This window comes from Sminthopsis crassicaudata, chromosome 3 (genome assembly GCF_048593235.1).
Source record: "Sminthopsis crassicaudata isolate SCR6 chromosome 3, ASM4859323v1, whole genome shotgun sequence".
In the NCBI taxonomy this organism is placed as follows: domain Eukaryota; kingdom Metazoa; phylum Chordata; class Mammalia; order Dasyuromorphia; family Dasyuridae; genus Sminthopsis; species Sminthopsis crassicaudata.
The window spans coordinates 225,143,394-225,159,016 of NC_133619.1; the positions used below are offsets into that span (position 1 = coordinate 225,143,394).

The 15,623-nt window shown below is 36.5% G+C and overlaps 1 protein-coding gene across 22 annotated transcripts in view; it reads right to left on the reverse strand.

Annotated features, from left to right (window-relative positions):
* DTNB (dystrobrevin beta) overlaps positions 1-15,623 on the reverse strand; it is a 366,632-nt gene that overhangs the window by 68,824 nt on the left and 282,185 nt on the right. For all 22 annotated transcript variants that reach the window (XM_074300084.1, XM_074300076.1, XM_074300075.1 and 19 more), the window contains 3 exons: positions 8,629-8,714; positions 7,252-7,365; positions 2,382-2,478 (listed from right to left, as the gene is read on the reverse strand). In XM_074300084.1, coding sequence (XP_074156185.1) covers positions 2,382-2,478; positions 7,252-7,365; positions 8,629-8,714 — 297 coding nt within the window. The remainder of the gene's footprint in view (positions 1-2,381; positions 2,479-7,251; positions 7,366-8,628; positions 8,715-15,623) is intronic.

Below are 15,623 nucleotides of genomic sequence, written 5' to 3' on the forward strand. Positions count from 1 at the left end.
GAAATCCTTGGAAGTGAGGGACCAGAACCATCTTCATTTTACTGATGAAATATCTTTTCAGAACAAAGGAGAGCTAAATAAATAGCTGTTAAGAACATAAATGAAAGATGCTTTGAGATCACTGCCATATCTCTAATAATTATTTCAGTCCAGGGCTCTGAATTCATTGTATAAGTATCTGATATAACTGAAGGAGCTCTAGGCTTAGAATAGGACTAGGATTGTCTCTGATAATAGTTAGTTATGTGACCATGGATAAGTCATTTAACTGGAGTCTTCATTTCCTCCTATGTAAGACGAAGTTAATAACAGTCATGAAGTTCACATCCTACAAGTGCTGTGAGGTTTAAGTGAGATAACAAATAGTGCTTTCTAGATCTTAAAGTGCTATATAAATTATAGTTATAATAATTATTATTGATATAAACTCCTCGAGAGAAAAAAAACATATTTAGGGCAATCCCCTGAATGCATTTAGTATTTGATAAATTTTGTTGACTATAAATACATTCCTTATATAAGTATTTATGAATATATGGACCCAGAGTCAGAAAAAAAATAAATTTGGACTAAAAGAAATCAGGCCTTAACCAAAGGAAATGTATAATGAAAATTTAAAGTACAATTTCCAGCATTAGTATTGCATTTTTTTTTCAGGTTCCTCAGGCTAACTGAAATCAGTTTACAATGAATGGATAGGCAAGTGTCTAATATGGAAAATTTATATCCTGATCTTCTTATTCTCTTTGCTATTACTTTGTTGTTGTTCAGTTATTTCTGACTCTTTATGACTCCATTTGGGGTTTTCTTGGCAAAGATCCTTGAATGTTTTGCTATTTCTTTCTCTAGCTCATTGTGTAGATGAGGAAACTGAAGTAAAATAGAAGACTTGTCTAAGGTCACACAGATAGTAAGTGTAAGAGGGTAGATCTGCACTTAGAATAATGAGTTGTCCTAAATCCAGGTCTGGCACTCTATCTACTGTGCCTTAGCTACCCATTAAAATTCTACCTCTCCTAAATTCTAATTAAAGATTCTTCTCTCCAAAGGTTTCTCCTACAATTCCATTCTAGCACTTATTATCTGTATTACTCTTTTTTTTTTTCCACTGAATCATAGAGGTACTAGTTTGTGGTTTCAGTGTTACATGTGCATTGTCCTTTTTCCTCAGCTAGATTATAAATCCTATGTATTCAGCACAACACCTACTAAAATGTGGGGCATACAGTAGTTACTAAAATATTTGTTGAATTGAATGAACAATCCTGCCTTTGTATCATGACCTTGAAATAACCCCAGTTAATCACAGTCTTTGCCTATTCCCAAAATATGTCTCTTTAAAGGAGCTAGAAGAAGCCAAGAAAGATGACTGATTCCCAGAAAAGAATCTGAATGGCAATGGAATCATGGCTTTAATTCTAGCAGCTAAGTTAGTGTCCTCCCCGTATAGTTTAATGGTGTTGAACAGACAGACAGAACGTCAGAAGCTAAAAGCATAAGTAAAAGCTGCTTGGGGATTGCTGACACACTGCTTTATGAATAGTACCCAGTACATATTATCAGAAGGAAGACATTCGATTGCCTGGATAGTCTTTCCTTGTCTCAGGTACTGGTTTAAAAAAGCCCTAGTGCTGTAGTATATATTCTCCTCCCAAAGGAAAATGGGACCTCAATAGGCCCTCTCCTATACAATATCCTAATATGCCTAACCTAAAGCCACTTATTTCAGTTCAAAGAAAAGATTAATTGCAATTATTTAGAACAAGGATTAAAGTGATCTTTCTTTGCATTACCCATGAATAAGGGAAGGGGTTTGTTACGTAATGCTTCATACTGTTTAATGAGCTTCCCCTGCCTCATAACCCTAATGACAAGGATCACATAGAATAGGCATTGCAGACACGTTGTGATCAGCATTACCAACGATTACAGATCCATTTGAGTATACTTAATGTTTATTTAATATGTCAACTAAATGTAAATAACTAGGCAGAATGCATGAAACAATTTAAGTGAAAACTTTCCTAAGGAGCTACTATTTTAGAAGCATTAATCTACAGATAAATAATATGCTAATTAAAAACCATTCTCATCCAGTCATTAAAGCAATTATCTCAAGGTCATTTGCTTAATTCCAGTTACCTTATATGCTTAAAAGTAATAAAACTGTACTTATATTAAAATATTCACTTTTCCCCTTATTCAGATGGGCATTTCTACTAACTAATGAGCTTTTGCTAAACACAGGTCCTAGAAGCAGCAATTAAAACTTAGTTCTCTACTGCAACAATACAATCAGGACAGAAATTGCTGTTATGGAAGAAGATATAGAAAAGGTCCTCAGAGAATAAGAGATTTCTAAGTGGGTTTATAGTTCTTACCTTTAGCAGCTTCATGAGCCCTTCTAGCTGTACCATTAGCTCTCGCCGGCTCTCCTGAAGGGCAGACATTCTTTGTTCCAATTCATCCTTCCTCTGCCTGTTCAGGAGGGGAAAAAGCTATCAGAAAAGAAATCTTTGAGAAGAGGATTCTCAGAGAGAATAAAAGGGAGTAATTCCTGCTTCTTCATGCTGAAACTCTCATTTTGAAAAACAATAAAATCCATTTTTTTTAAAACATTGGATAAAAACTGCATTGGGGAAATTGAAATTTAGAATTCATAGAATCATAACACTTTAGAGCTCATGGGGAACCTTCTCAGAGGCGGTTCTAGTCCAACTCAGACTCCAGAAGGAATCCCCACCACACCTGCCACTGGTCCTCAGAACTCTATCCAAAGACTTCCAGTGAAAAGGAAGCCATTATCTCAGCAAAGAGCTGGTTTCACTTAATGACAGTTCTAATTGTTAGGACATTTTTCCTGACATCAATTTGCCTCTTTGAAATTTTTTTTACCTCCTGCTCCTGCTTTTTCTTTCTGCAGCAGAAAAAGCCATCCAAATATTCGCATACAGCTACTATGTCCATTTTCTCCAGGCTAATCACATTCAACTGATTGTCAGATCATACAGACTCAAGGCCCTTGACCTTCTCGGTCACACTCCTCTGGACATTTTCCAACTCAGCAATGTCCTCTCTAAACTGTAGCAGCAAGAGCTAAATTCACTGTTCAGCATGTGCTTTGAGCAGAGCAAAGTATAACAAAACCATCATCTTCGTGGTTCCCTCCTTTTCTTTAAGTCTCAGCTGCCTTTATCTTTTTTGAGATGCCACATTACACTGCTGATTCATATTGAACTTTTAGATTATTAGATTTTTTTTCAAATAATTACTTTCTAATTATACTTTACTGATCTTATATTTACAAACATGATTTTTAAAACTCCATATATAAGACTATACAATTATTTCAAATGAATTTCATCTTATCAGATTAAGCTTATTCCTTTAACTCTTCAAGATCTTTTTTCAGGATCCTGAGTGTCATTCAGTGGATTAGCTGTCACTAATAGCTTTATGTAATTTGCAAACTTGATAAGCATGCTTTTATCCAGGTAGTCAATAAAAGTGTTACGAAGAACTACCCTTAATCACTGATGAGGACACTGCCTCAGTCAAACTGGGATCTGTTAAGGACCTTAAAAAGCTTAAAAAGACCAAGGTCTCCTATTGCATTCAAGACCCTTTATAGTGGTCCTGCTCTCTATCTTGCAACTGGAACCACATGGCTCTGGAGGAGAAAGTGAGACTGGTGACTCTGTCCACCCCTCCCTCACATCAATCCAATTTACTTGGATGTCATGGCATCACCTCCCTGATGTCACGGTCCTCTTTGAGAATGAAAGACAGACAACAACACAGAAAGGACTGAGCAGAGACTCCTGAGACACTCTAGACTTTTTCTTTTGGTGACATTGAATCATTAATAACTACTTGGAGTCTCAAAGAACTCAAACAATTCCAAATTCATCTAATTGTGTTATGATCTAGTCCACATCTTTCAATTTCCCCCCAAAAGAACAGGACAAGATCAAATGCTTAACCAAAATCCAGTTATACTATTGCACTGATCTATGCATTTAGAAATTGTTGAAAAGGAAACGTTAGTTTGATGTAACCTTTTTTTTTTCCTTTAAGATATCTATTGTTATCTTTTTTAATATCACATTTATTTCCCTTCCTTACAACAGAGAAAAAGGAAAGGTTAAAAAAAGTATTTCAGCCAAACTACACAATACATAGAACAAGTCTGAAGGATAAACAACGTTTCACATTAATAGTTCTCCATCTCTTTAAAGAAGGGGAGGAAGGAACACTTTCTCAGTTATTCTCTAGGACCAGGCTTAGTCACTGTAGTTACAAAGTATCCCAGCCTTGGGCCTTATGGTCATCCATTTTCCTTTCAAAGCGTGGGTGGCTGTGGATGTGGAACACAGAACATCCTGCTAAACTTGGTTGATGGATCATTGGTTGGTTTTGATGAAATTCTTTCCCCCTCTTTTTATTTTATTCTTTATTATAAAAGATGACTTTCTAGATATAGAAGGGAGGAGACATACATTAAAAATGAGAGTGACAAGATTTTTTTTTGGTCTTTTAAATTGGTCATTTGCACAATATTGTTACAATGTCAAAGGTTCTGGTTCTATATTTAATATTATTGTATGTATATAATTTATACCAGACTATCATTTGGGGGAGGAGAGAAAAAATTGGGAACTCAAAATCATATAAAAGTGAATATTGAAAATATCTTTACAAATTGCACATATTTAATCTATATTAGATTACTAGCAATCTTGATGAGGTGGGAAATAAGGGAGGGAGCAAAATTTGGAACACAAAGTCTTACAAAAAGGAATGTAGAAAACTATCTTTACATGTATTTGGAAAATAAAATATTATTGGAAAATTTAAAAAAAAAGAAAACTCCATATGTGATTAGAAAAAACAAAGCAGTATTAAATGGAAAAAAACAAAATAAAAAATAGTTCTAGTTCTTATTTCACTCTGAGAACTAGATAAAGAGTAGCTAAATGAAATTAGGGTTATTTGAGGTCTAGTGGCAGGTTCAGGGTACAGGGAGTCAAACAGAGCTCTCCTGCAACCCCTTTGGATTCAGCACAAGGATACAGAGTTAAATGAGGTCTAGTAGCGGCGCGAGAGTTCTCTATAAAGGAATTTACAAACCGAAAACCTAGATTGATAAAGGAGGTTTATTATGGGGTTTGGAAGTAAAGTTAAAGATAGGAAAACACCAGAGCCAGGGTTGGTTCTGGTGGGCAGAAATCCTTGACATGGCCGGCATAAGGATGCCATGTTTGGGACCTCTGCAAAGAGTGGACTCCAGTCTGGCTCTTTTTATGGGAGCTTTTGATAATCTGAAGGGACCCATGGGTGGAGTCTCAGGTCGGCTTCTGTCTAGAGTTCCAGCCAAGGTTAGAATTTGAATAAAATTCAATAGATTTTGAGATAAGGAGGAAATTGTTTGTGCTTGGGGTGGGGCAGAGTCCAAGGAAATTTTAAGAGTTTGGGGGTTTCCTCATTAAGTTCATATCAGTTTCCCCAAGCTTCTCTAAACACATCATATTCAGTGTTTCAAATGCCATAAAATTATTCCACTGGTCAAATACTAAAATTTACTTAGATTACTTCTCCAACTAAGAGACATCTACTTTGTTTCCGGTTCTATGATGTCACAAAAAGTATGGCTTAGTGTGTTTGGGGGCATACGGGGCCTTTCTAACAGCGCAGGAAAGCTAGACTAGCCAAAATAGCAAGGAAGCTTGAAGGAGAAAATATGTCTCAGGTGAGTCAAACCTCTGGCACCACTTCAAACACTACTGGTCCATCTGTCTGTTCCCCCCAGTGTCTTGATGGAGAAAGCCTCGCACCTTCAGGCCAGGAATGCAAGCAATAGCAGTGGCTCTATTATATCACTAGGCTTGCTTCCATCTTAGCCCTCTACATATTGTATTATCTCCTAGCTTGATGGTACATCCCTGTGTTCACACAATAGCATTTGTCTTAAGATACTATCGTGTGGCCATAGGTAGTTTGTCACCATTGTGCCTAATATACTTGGTCCTATATTTGAAAGATTCTGGATTCTTTTTTTTTCCCCTCTGAGGCAATTGGGATTAAGTGACTTGCCTAGTCCCACAGCTTGGAAGTGGTAAGTGTCAGGTCCTCCTGACTCCGGCGTGATGCTCTCTCCACGGTACCACCCAGCTGCCCCCATCCCTCTAGATTCTTAATGTCTCCTTTGTAAGTTTTCTGTCCTAAAACACCATCTTCCCTCTTTCTGGTGATGTCTTTCTTCTCTTAGCACTTTACCACTAGAATAGAGAACTATTCTAGAAAAGATACTGTACATGTGTCAGCAGCAAGAAGTTAGCAAAGAGGAAATCCTCTGATCCACAAAGCTTAGCCTGCCTTCCTACTTTTTCACAAAGGCATTTCAGTTCCTGCATTAATAAGCACCACTTAGCTATGAAACATAGCGTTATTCTTTTTTTTTTTCCCTGAAGAATTGGGGTTAAGTGACTTGCCCAGGGTCACACAACCAGGAAGTATTAAGTGTCTGAGGTCAGATTTGAATTCAGGTCCTCCTGACTTCAGGGCTGGTGCTCTGTCCATTGAGACACCCAACTGCCCCACACAGTATTATTATTATTATTTTTTCCTGAGGCTGGGGTAAGTGACTTGCCCAGGGTCACACAGCTAGGGAGTATTAAGTGTCTGAGACCAGATTTGAACTCGGGTCCTCCTGAATTCAAGGCTGGTGCTCTATCCACTGCGCCACATACCTGCCCCACAGTATTATTCTTAAGAGGAGAGTCACAAGTTAAATAATGCATGATGACCTTTGGAACCTTTCTTTAACAGGCAGAGAACCTGGGTTCACATCCAGTTCTGCTACTTATAAGGTCTGAGTGACTTTATATACATCACTCAACCATCTTGGTCCCAAGTTCCCTTGTGTAAAATGGAGAATTGAATTAAATAATGTCTAAGTTCATCATAACATTAAGTGATAGGATTCTAATCAATCAATCAACAAGCATTTACTAAACCCTCATTTAGTGCCAGGCACTGTGCTAACCACTGAAAATGCAAAGAAAAAGGAAAAATAGTCTCTGTCTTTAAGAAGCTTACATAATGAATGGAATCTTGAGTTGCTTCTTCTGTTCCCCAAAAGACTACTCTAATACACACTGAGTCTGTTCTATAGTTTCTATTTCCTAGGAGCTAACTTCCTCATCTAAAGTAGTTTGAAAAAAAGTGATGGTTAGCAGAGCTGCTTCTTACCGAAGTAGCCGGAGCTCTGCCAGGAGTGTGGGATTCTGCTGAGCCTTCTCGGGGGTTGGTTGGGAAGCTTGTTCATGTTCCAAGCGGAGACGCTGAATCTCTTGAAGGATTTCTCTGGAAAGAAAGAGAATGTGAATCAGAATAATGATAACAACTATTCAAGAAGTAACATTTTCTAGATTTCAAAGCTTTACTTTCCTTTACTTAAAAGTTTTCCAGAAATGGTGCTATTCACCAAAGCACCTTATCAGACTGATGAGAATTAGGTAAGGAGTAGCTAAATAAAATTAGGATTAATTGAGGTCTAGTGGCAGGTTCGGGGTACAGGGAATCAAATAGAGCTCCCCTGCAACCCCTTTGGATTGGGCACAAGGATACAAAGTGAGCTTGGGGTGGGGATTGGGAAACCTGAGCAGATCATTAGTGTGGGGACTGGGACAGCCCAAGTTAGCTCAGATCTGATGGGGGCTGGGAGAGTCTGGATATCTCCCACTGGAATTCATGGGGATTGGGAATTGAAAAGGAATCTTAACCCACCTCAAGCCCACCTCTCCCCATCTCCAAAACTCTTCCTACTGTTAAATGTTCCAATAAGCATTAAAATATGAAACAAATATCTTCGAAATACAGTTTTAGTTAATGTTTTCTTGAAGACAAAAATCATGACAATTGCTAAGGTTAAGAGAAATACTGCTGCTTACTTAAAAAAAAAATTAGAATAAAGGTAAATAGGAAGTGTTAATCTAGTCTAACATAGATGAAGTAAAGAGAACTTTTTATAATCCCATGAGACTTTAGTAGAAACACTTCTGCCACTCATTTCCTAGCAGGGAAGTCCTTAGTCCTGCTCTGTTTCTGACCTACAATTGATTTTTCCCACTCAGATTCATTGTCTCATCCTGTATTCTGATTTCCCTTCTTTTCTCTTCTAAGCAGGGCAATAACTTGTCTGTTCTATCAATATTTCAAGTAGATCTTAATTAATTTTACTTATGTTGATCCCTAAGTTTCTTCTTGGTTGGCAGCTAGTTATATGTAATGTTTTTTTGTTGGGCCAGACCAACCTACACATAAGAAATTGGCTGCAAACTATAAGAGGAATGATTGGAGGCTGTGCTGGACAGCACTGAGGAAGTTAAACATGACCTAGACAGAAAGACATCTATTTACAATGAGTTAATTTCTTGAAGAAAAATATAAGTTAACAATAATTTTTCAAATGGCAGTTTGGGGCACTCCTTCAAACAAGAAGGCACTGAGTAAGCAGTGCTCCAGAGGGCTTCCTTCCTGGAGGATAAGGATTAGCTGCTGTAGGGCTGGGCTGAACACCTATCACAGTAAATCTCCGAGCTAATTGTTTACAAGGAATAGAATTACCTGTTTTTATTTTCCAGTTCTGCAATGAGCTGCCTTTGCTGTTTGTTAGCATCAAAGTTAAAGCTGAGGTCAGTTGGAGGACGGGTCTGGAATGAAGAAAGGAGCAGAAGATTATGAAATAGGCCACAAAAAAGGATTCAGAATCCTGTATTTTCCTCTTAAGGATTTTTAATCCTTTCTGTTTTGCGTAGATTGAGAAGCTTATGGTAGAGAGGAAGGTGGGACCTGAATCTCATTCCTAATATTTAACTAGCTGAAGGACTGCAGAAAAACCACTTAAGCCCTGGCAGTACGTATTTTCTGAAAGGTAAGATGTAGATAAATAATGGATACCTATAGTTCTTAAGTCACAGGACTGTTAGATGTAACCCATTGCTCAGAACAAAGTTCTGAATTCACACAGATTAGATCCAATTATAAAGGCTTCTAAACAACTTGAAGACTTATGCCTCCATCTAGGATTTTTCCTGGGAAGATCAGAACTTAGCTCATGTCTAAGCTTTCCCCCAGAAAAGGAAAAGGGTTTACAAGTTCCATTCAAATACATCAACTAATAAAGAACTGAATATAGAATAGATTTTATTTAACAAACAAATCCAAAAGGCATATATACTCAACTCAGGGACACTTAAAAAAACCCCTTTTTCTTCATAAGAGTTCTTCACCTGGGGTCCATGAACTTTTTCAATACAATGTACAGATATACACATTTTGATAACTATACTTCAATATAATTAGTTTTCTTTGTATTCCTGTGTATTTTATCTTCTGTATTCCGAGGTATTTTTCAGAAGCAGAATAATGCACCTTTTCAGTTGCCTCTCCCTTCTGATTAGAGGGTGGAATAATAAACTTCTCCCAAAGCTTTCTTTCATAAAGGACTCAGAGCTTTTCAAATAACCTCATTTTCCATCAGTTGCTCTGCTTGGTCTTGACTCCAAGAACATTATACCCAACACTCTCGTGGGCTCCACTTCCACCCCTTCAGCTTCCTTTAGTGTTTTGCCATTTTCTATTAAATTATAAGCTCCTTAAGGGCAGGGACAATCTTTCTCATTCCCATTTATGTTCCCAGCACTTAGCATAGCTTCTGGCACAGAGTAGGTGAGTAAAAGTTTATTGGTTATTTGTTGATTAAGAAAGGATCCATAGCACCACAACTGCCAAAGAAGTTCACGACACCAAAAAGATTAAGAATCTACCTCTAGTGGTCCCAACTTTCCCCAGACCTTAGTTAATGAGCCATATGACCTCAATGAAGGTACAGTACCTCTTCCATGTCTCAGATCTTTCTCCTGGGGCAGGGTGAGGAGAAAGGGGATGCACAGACTTCTTCTCCAAGGAGCCCAATCCATCCTAGCTCTGTGCCTTTATTCCTGATATGTGGGTCGGTGTCACTTCCCTATGATAGGTCAGTCATTGCTACTCTGCTGCTCTCTCTGAAAAGAGAGATGTCTTTTTGTTTCTCATCCTCTACTAGGACTTCTAATGGGAGGTTCTATACCAATCTACCTGCTCTGTTGAGTGTTCCTTCTTGGTGGTAATGGCTCTCTTTCTTGTTCAATCTGCCTTCTACCAGTGAGTATTTATATAATTTTAAAGACATTCAAAGAGCCAATTCCTCTCTGAATTTCATCAGCAGTAATGTGCCAACTTATCAAAGGTTAATATGTAAGGACTGGGACCTTTTTTTGGGGGGGGAGAAGGGAGGTATTACACATTTGATTTGATTTTGTGGCAAATTCCTTTACCAATAAAGTAATTTTTACAATTCAGTCTGAAATAGTAAGAAGTTAAGTCAATTCTAGAAGCATTTATCAAGTACATATAATGTTCTGGGCATTATGCTGTGATTTCACTGGAATAGGTTAACCCCTTCTACGAACACAGGTTATCACTTACTCTATAATCTAACTTGTAATTTTTGAGGGTGGCTTGGGATATATGAGAGGCTAAGCTGAAGATCACATAGGCATATGTCAAAAGCAGGATTTAAACCTGGGTCTTCCTGCTTCTGAGACCAGCTGAAGTACTCTTAAATCATGCTAGCTCATCCAACATCCATTTACACTCCCCCACCCCTCCCCCATCCCCTACAAACAAAATCTTCCCTTGTAACAAAAAAGGATAGCCAGGTAAGATAAATAACACACTGGTGACATCTGTAAACATATGTGAGAATCTTGGCGGAAAGGCAGAGATATGATTCATTATCAGTCCTGTATATATTCTGAAATCCAATTGTGACTGTATGTTATAGTCCAAAATTCAGTCACACCTGTATTCTATTCTTTATTCACGTTTTCCCCCTTATGTGAATTGCTAACATCATTTCATTAAAGAAGCCTTATAAGTGCTTTAGTGCAATCAGTTCAATGTCATCTGCAAAGAAGAAAATATGAAGGACTTCAACAATTATAGGAAAACCTCTTCCATTTATTCTTTGTGTTGGATATACTTCATGAGGCTAGTGAATACCTTTGGTAAGCATGCTGTTCTTATTCTTTACTTGATACTACTAATAATAAGATAATGGAACAAATTTTCCTCTGTGATTGCAACTAACTGGGGATTTTGTATGACAGTAACCTTGGCAAGAGCAATATTTTAAAGGAACCCTTAAGACTGCATTTTGCTCTGAATTAAATACTTTTTGCAATGAGTAATAAATCATGGAATCTTATATCTCCCCCACAATTTTTGTCAATCATATGGAACATCTACCTGTTGTTCCCTTCTAATATTTTCATTAAGTTTGTCTTTGATATGTGCATAGCTCATTATAAGATCTTATAAGATGAGAAGAAAAGGGCAAATAATTCAATATCATTGCCAGTAAAACCCCATGGACAGTATCAGCATGCTATGGTCCATGGAGTCACAAAGACTTGGACAAGACTGAAAGGGCAAACAACAAAAATAAAGACAAGAAAATAGAGATGTTATTAGCTGCTACTGTATCCTTTTTAGTCCTTAAAAATAATATTATCACTTGTAATTTTTTCCATTATGCAGAAACTTTCCTTCTTAGATATGTTTCGAAAATCAAGTTTTGAGTGCCTTTAAAATTGGGCTCCAAAAACAGACCTCTCCTATGCATATTTGGCCAGATTCTACCATTCTTCTTCATCTACCTTTTCTAAAATATCCTTTATATTTCCTTTTTATTTAACAAAGCATGCCTTTAAATGTGATGATTCAAATGTCATAAATGGTGACAGTTTGTTAAAGAAATGCTAACAGCACTGGATATCTATTTGTTGTCCTTCCATTTAATTTGTTAGTAATCTCAGGACTGTGCAAGGGAATTTATTACCTATACTTAAAAATATGCAAGGCAAGATGACTAAAGATCCTATGAAATGATGCTTCTTAATGAGTTTGGGAATGTGGTAAAACGCAAAAAACTCTCATTATTTACTTCTTCAAGGGCAGCCTGTGAATGATCTGTTCACTTAATTGCAACTTCTCAGCATCTTCTTATTTTATTTATAGTGAAAATGTCAACACAGGTGTGGTTCAATTTTTCTAAAAGTATATCTATTCATGCTGTCATGAGACCAAGATTTCATATTTATAGTATGATATAATGTTTTCTCAGAGTTTAAAAAGTCTTAAGTCTCAGGATGTGCTCTTCCCTTTCTGCACTAGGCAGAAATATCTGAAAGCTCCTCAACACTGAGGGAATTATGTATTTTTGTTTATTTTACAGACTTCTATGACAAAAGAATCCATTATTGTGTGGTCAACAAGAAGGTGATGAGCCTTTCTGTGCTTAGTTATCTAGGTCTTCAGAAACATTCAGACAGAATCCAGTAATCTAATCTTTTTTGGTCTCATACAGAGCTTGTGCTATATTGGCTCAACCTTTGAGAACCATTTCTATGGTACAATAAAACATCCTTTACTAAAAAGGAAAGTGAAGGGTTAAGTTCATTTTCAGTCCCGCAATTGCTATATGTATTTTGCTTTGCATATCTTCCTGTCGCCTTGAGATCATTTTCCTCTTTGTTTCAAGAAGCAAATATTTCATGTCTGAGCTAGGGCCTTTTTCTAGTGTGGAGCTCTTTAAATGAAAGGTTCCTTGCAAATAGTAGATGTTCAGTAAATGTCTGTTGAATTAAAATCGAATTAATTATATTTGATATTCCAAAATAAATGGAGAAAAGAGAACAGAATAAAATAACTCTGGATTGATTATTTATGACTAAATCTTAGCAAATTGATGCACAAGCATTTATTAAGGCACATACTACATGCAAGACTGCGATTTTTGTTGGGAATAAAAAATTAGTGAAGTAGTTTCTGTCCTTGAGGATCTTACAATCTAGGAAAATCAGACATATAAGTACATAAAATAGAAGATAATTACTGAGAGGTCATTAGTAGTAAGGAGAGGACCAGAAAAACCTGAAAGGCTCATGTAGATGTCATATGAACTGAGCTTTAAAGGAAACCAGGGATTTTTAAGAAGTAGAGGTGAGGAAGAAGTACATTTCTGGCAACATGAACAACCAGAAGGCATGGAGATGGGAAATGGAATGACATGTATAAGTAACATACTATATATGAGGATCATAATATATGCACAGGGAAGTAATATGTAATAAAGTTGGAAATGCAGATTGCAGACAGGTAGAAGAGCTTTAAATGCCAGACAGAGGGTTTTATATTTGATCTTCCTAACAGATAATAGGGAGCTACTGGAGTTTACTAATTAAGGGGGTAAAATGTTCAGACCTATACTTTAGGAAAATCACTTTGGCAGTTATGTGGAAGATGGATGGGAGAGGGGGATAGGAAATGAAGCAAGGAGACCAATTATGAGAATATTACATTAGTCCAGGAAGGAGGTGATAAAATATTGAACTAGAGTGTTGACTATGTAAAAAGAGAGAAGGGGATATACACGAAATGTCAAAGTATAAATGACAAGATCTGGCAATGGATTAGCTATGTGGAGTAAATAAGAGCAAGGAATTCAAGATGGCACCCACATTGTGAACCTTTGAGTATATGGAAAAATTGTGGTATCCTTAACAAAAATAATGAAGGTCATAAGAGGGATGGCCTTTGGGAGAAACATGAATTATTTGGATATGTTCAGTTTTGGATATTCCAAGGCATCTGGTTTGAAATTTCTAAAAGTCAGGTGGGCAATGAAGGACTGGAGGTTAAATGGGAAATTAGGGCTAAACATAAAGAACTGAAAGTCAACAGAATAGAACTGATTAATAAACCTTTGGAATCACGAAGAGAGACAGAAGAACAGCTCTGGGGCACACTCACAGTTAGAAGCATGATATGGAATTTTATTTACCAAAGGAAAATGAGGAGTATTCAGACAAGTAGGAGAAGAAATAAGAGCAGTATCATTTGAATCAGGGAAAAAAGAGTTGATCAGCAGTGTCAAATGCTAAAGAGAGATGAAAAAGAATAAGAATTGGTAAAAGATGCACAAATTTGACAGGTTAGAGATAATTGATAACTCCATACTTCTGATTTTAAAAAATGTTAGTTCCTTATTCCTACACATTTTTTAGGTCATTCCAGGAACAAAGGAGTCATCTATTCATAAAATCAAACAATATCAGGGTGAAAACATCTTAGATATGATTTAATCCAACTCTCTAATTTTTGTAAATGACACAAATGAAATTTACTCAAGGGGACACAACTAATTAGTGGCAGAGTTGAGAAAAGGAGGTATTCAGTACATGATTAAATTCATAATTAAAGATGACGCTAATGACCCCATCAATTGGATATGAAGTTTATACTGACATACTCTAATACATTTGTGATCTCATCAATCTCAATCAAATCCCTCCAATGACATATATTTCAATCCATACATGTAATATTCTTCTCTAAAATGTAATGTTCTCTTGTTGGGATTTTTGTGGGGTCTCTGGAGGCAGCCTTCCTTTCAGTTCAGTAATCCACGAAAACAGTCAGGTGTTAAAGTCCAAATCCTTTATTGCCTCCTTCAAAGTCCCATCTCCTTCACTTGGGGCTCCGCTAGTTTTTCTGGAGGCCTTCCCGATCTTGGTTTCAGTGGAGAAGCAAAGGAGGTCAGCCTGCCACCACTTCTCTGATCTTCCCTAGTTCCCTTTCTGGCTGAGCTTGTCTGAGCTTACATGGTCTCTTATTAAAGGTGTGAATCTTGTGGAATTTTAGTAAGTACTAAGTACATGTACTGAACTAGAGAACTGTTAAATACCGTGCTAAACTAGATAACTATTGTCTCTATCAATTCCACTGACTTAGCACCTTGTTTCAAGTTCTGGCCCATAACACATACAGACTCTCTCCACTCTCTCCAATTCTTCAATTAATTTAAATCTATATAGATTCTATATAAAAACATTATAGTCAGTGGTTCTGTCCTACCCTCAATTCATTTCCTATTTTTTAGCAACACAACAAATATTGTTTAAGTATAATTGTTTTAATTGCATGTCATATCTTTTCTAATTTTTTTTTGAGTTTTGTGTCAACTGTAATTTTTGCTTTGTTATCTTAAGCTCTTATTTCACGTAGACAACTTATTTCAGAGCAATTCCTACATCAGTAATGAATCATTTTATATCTGCTATGCCTCCCATTTTTTCCCTTGGAGAAATTATTCATGAATTATAGCTGTGAGGTTTATACGTAATCCCTTAATCTTTTACCTCTATCATTTTTTATTTTTGACTGGATTTTCCAATGTATAATTTGTTGATCTAATCTATACCCACCTTTGGATTGAAGTCATTGAATATTAAATTATATAGTGATTTCTTTGGAAAGTTTTATTGCATTATTTCTCTATGTTTGTATTCCCTATAAGAGAAGACAGTATATAAACTATGTAATTATTTGTATGATTAACTTTAAAAAATAAAATTCTCATCATGAGCATTGCAATATATTGACCAAATGACCTATGAAATAATGATTCTTATTGCCTTTGGAAATATAATAAAAATGTACTGAGACAACTTTTTTAT